This window comes from Oryzias melastigma, linkage group LG6 (genome assembly GCF_002922805.2).
Source record: "Oryzias melastigma strain HK-1 linkage group LG6, ASM292280v2, whole genome shotgun sequence".
NCBI lineage: Eukaryota > Metazoa > Chordata > Actinopteri > Beloniformes > Adrianichthyidae > Oryzias > Oryzias melastigma.
The window spans coordinates 21,458,723-21,461,294 of record NC_050517.1 but is presented as its reverse complement, the minus strand read 5'-3'; the positions used below and the strand labels follow the sequence as shown (position 1 = coordinate 21,461,294).

Here is a 2,572-nt window from a genome sequence, read left to right as displayed (position 1 = left end):
ATTTATATATATATGTATATTTATATATATATATAAATATTGAAAGAAATAAAAAAAATAATATATATTTATATGTTTTTTTATTTCACAATGGTACAAATGAAAGACTTCTAGAGTACACATTTTAAGACAATATGTCTACATATTTAACTCTTAGTTTCAATGACACCATGCATTCAAATACATATGTTGCATAGAATTACTGCAAAAGAACGAATCTATGGGTAAATGTAAAAAAAAAAAAAAACAGAATGAAGTAAAATAGGAACTCTAAATTGATAACGGTTGGCACATAAAAATAATAATAATCTTAAATAATATTTAAAAAACAGGTCCCTTTTGCTGCATACTCACTTTTTTGTTTTATTAGATTCATCTAAGTGATAAATGACATCTTGTTTTTTTGTAAAATAAAGACATGTCAAGCCCTCGGAAATGCTGACAGTTATTTTGAAGGTTGTAAGTCTTTTTCCTATTTTTTTAATATTGTATGTATGGTGGCAAAACATCAAGCGAAACCATATTTCTGCTGCGCACATGTCATGACTAGCACTTGGCCCCGTGTCCTCTACTGAAACCCGAGCGAGCCTGAGAGAAAATCTGGATGACGGGCAGTGATGGATGCTGGTTCCCTGTGTTTTACGGGAATAAGTGACACAAAATCATCTAGCATTTCACAGCACAGTTAGAAACATAGAGGACCCTCCACTTCTTTTTTTTGTTTGTTTTTTTGAATTTCTTCCAGGTTAAACAGAGACCAGAGGGCAACACTAACACACAGACAGCAGGGCTGTCACACAGACAACAACAGCTGCAGAACTACACGTGGTTTGGAAACGACTTCTGAGAATTACATGCTAACAGCAACAATGCCAGAACACAAAGGGCCCCACATAAAGAAACACCTGGTTTTGAAAATGTTGTGACCGTTCAACACAGCGTGTGCTGTCGGGCTTCTAAATTCTTGTAACCCCACACAGTTACGCACACTCATCTGCCTCTGAATGCTCAATTTCTGCTCATTGAGAGGGTGGATTGGTGTGATCGTAAAAAAAAGAAGCAATTAGACGTGATTATGACCAACCTTGATCTCACATAAATCCACATACACAGATAGAAGGACTGCTAATCCCTTCGTTTTCTGGATTGTCGGTGCACCATCCACAACCCCAATCTGTCAATAAACGTTTTCCATATCTTCTGCTATATAATCTATTGACAAGTTCTATGCTCTATATTGTATCTAGATATATTTTGCATCTCATTTCATTTTATTCTATATAAATATCACACTGTACAGTTCATTGATATGCTCTGTAATCTCCACGTGGGATATCTACAGTCAGTGCTGTACATTTAATCTTTATTTCTTTGCAAAGTCTGGCTGATATTGGCCATTTTTTTCAATAATACTTTAAAAGAAACCAAACTATAATACAAAAATTATTATTTTTCATTATGCTAAACTATACCAAGACCACTGATGTCCACAAACATCACAACAGTGCTTCTTGTATGGATTACATACATAAATGATTGACTTTAGTTTCTTATTTTTCCATGTTTTCCTCTCACAGATATGTTAGATCGGTCATGCAGCATCAAAACAATAGTGTTTGGTGGATTTAGAGCCACTACAGGAAACAGAATCTTCACTTTCCTTGGTGTTTGCATGTTGGCGTCCGAGTAAAGTTGATATAACGCAGATATGTGGAATCAGAGAGGTTGCTGTGAGCCGGCAGTGTTGGTTCGTACAATTGCAATGCCATCATCCCAGAATTCCCTTTGTCTTCATCCACTCTGCTACGTGGGTCTGGTGTGGAGCTCAGGGGTTGGTCTGAGTGGAGCTGACAAACAGCTTGTGCCAGCTGACCACTCTCTTCCTCATGTCCACCTTATCAAGCCAGATGTAAGCTTCCCCGATCAAGGTCTTCTTCACAAACTTCCCCCCGTTTGACACCAGGAAAAGCTGAAAGCATGTTCAAAAGAGGGATCAGTGTTGTTGTTGCTTATTTAATTAAACACAATAGACTGTAGTTTGCTAAAAAAAAATAAAAAAAAACACCTAAAAAATGGTTTAAATTGTTGTTGAAAGAAATCTAAGCTCCGCCCCTTATCTCTACTCGTGTGTTTTTCTTCTTGAATAGTTTAAATAAAAAAGCTTGTGAACAAAAAAGGGCAATATTTCAAAGTTGCTTTTACTTTAGCTGCAAAAACTACATTTTTATGTATTTCTATAAATAAAAATCCTTTATATCTATCTTTTTTTTATCATTATTTAAAGTGCGTCTTCTGAGTCCATATATTGAGTTTTAGATTCTTCTCTTTGACTTTAGTTGATTTTTTTTTCTTCCATTCAGTGGGTAACTTGTGTAAATTATCTTTCTATGAGCCTTCCCTGTGTTTTTCCTGCACCTGGTTTAACTTTCCCACCATTGTGACAGTCATGGAAAACTATTAGCTTTTTTTCTCCTTTGTTGCTAAATTTAATTAATCAAGCTAATAAGATCTTTTGATGAATGGAATAATTTATTAAATAAATAGTAAATTAAAATGCCAACAGTCCACTTTG

General features: G+C 35.0%; 1 protein-coding gene across 3 annotated transcripts in view; it reads right to left on the bottom strand.

Annotated features, from left to right (window-relative positions):
• Nucleotides 1-483: 483 nt before the first annotated feature.
• pclob (piccolo presynaptic cytomatrix protein b) overlaps nucleotides 484-2,572 on the bottom strand; it is a 59,703-nt gene continuing 57,614 nt past the window's right edge. For all 3 annotated transcript variants that reach the window (XM_036212437.1, XM_024280884.2, XM_036212436.1), the window contains one exon: nucleotides 484-1,969. In XM_036212437.1, the coding sequence (XP_036068330.1) occupies nucleotides 1,826-1,969 (144 nt within the window). In that variant the 3' untranslated portion in view covers nucleotides 484-1,825. The remainder of the gene's footprint in view (nucleotides 1,970-2,572) is intronic.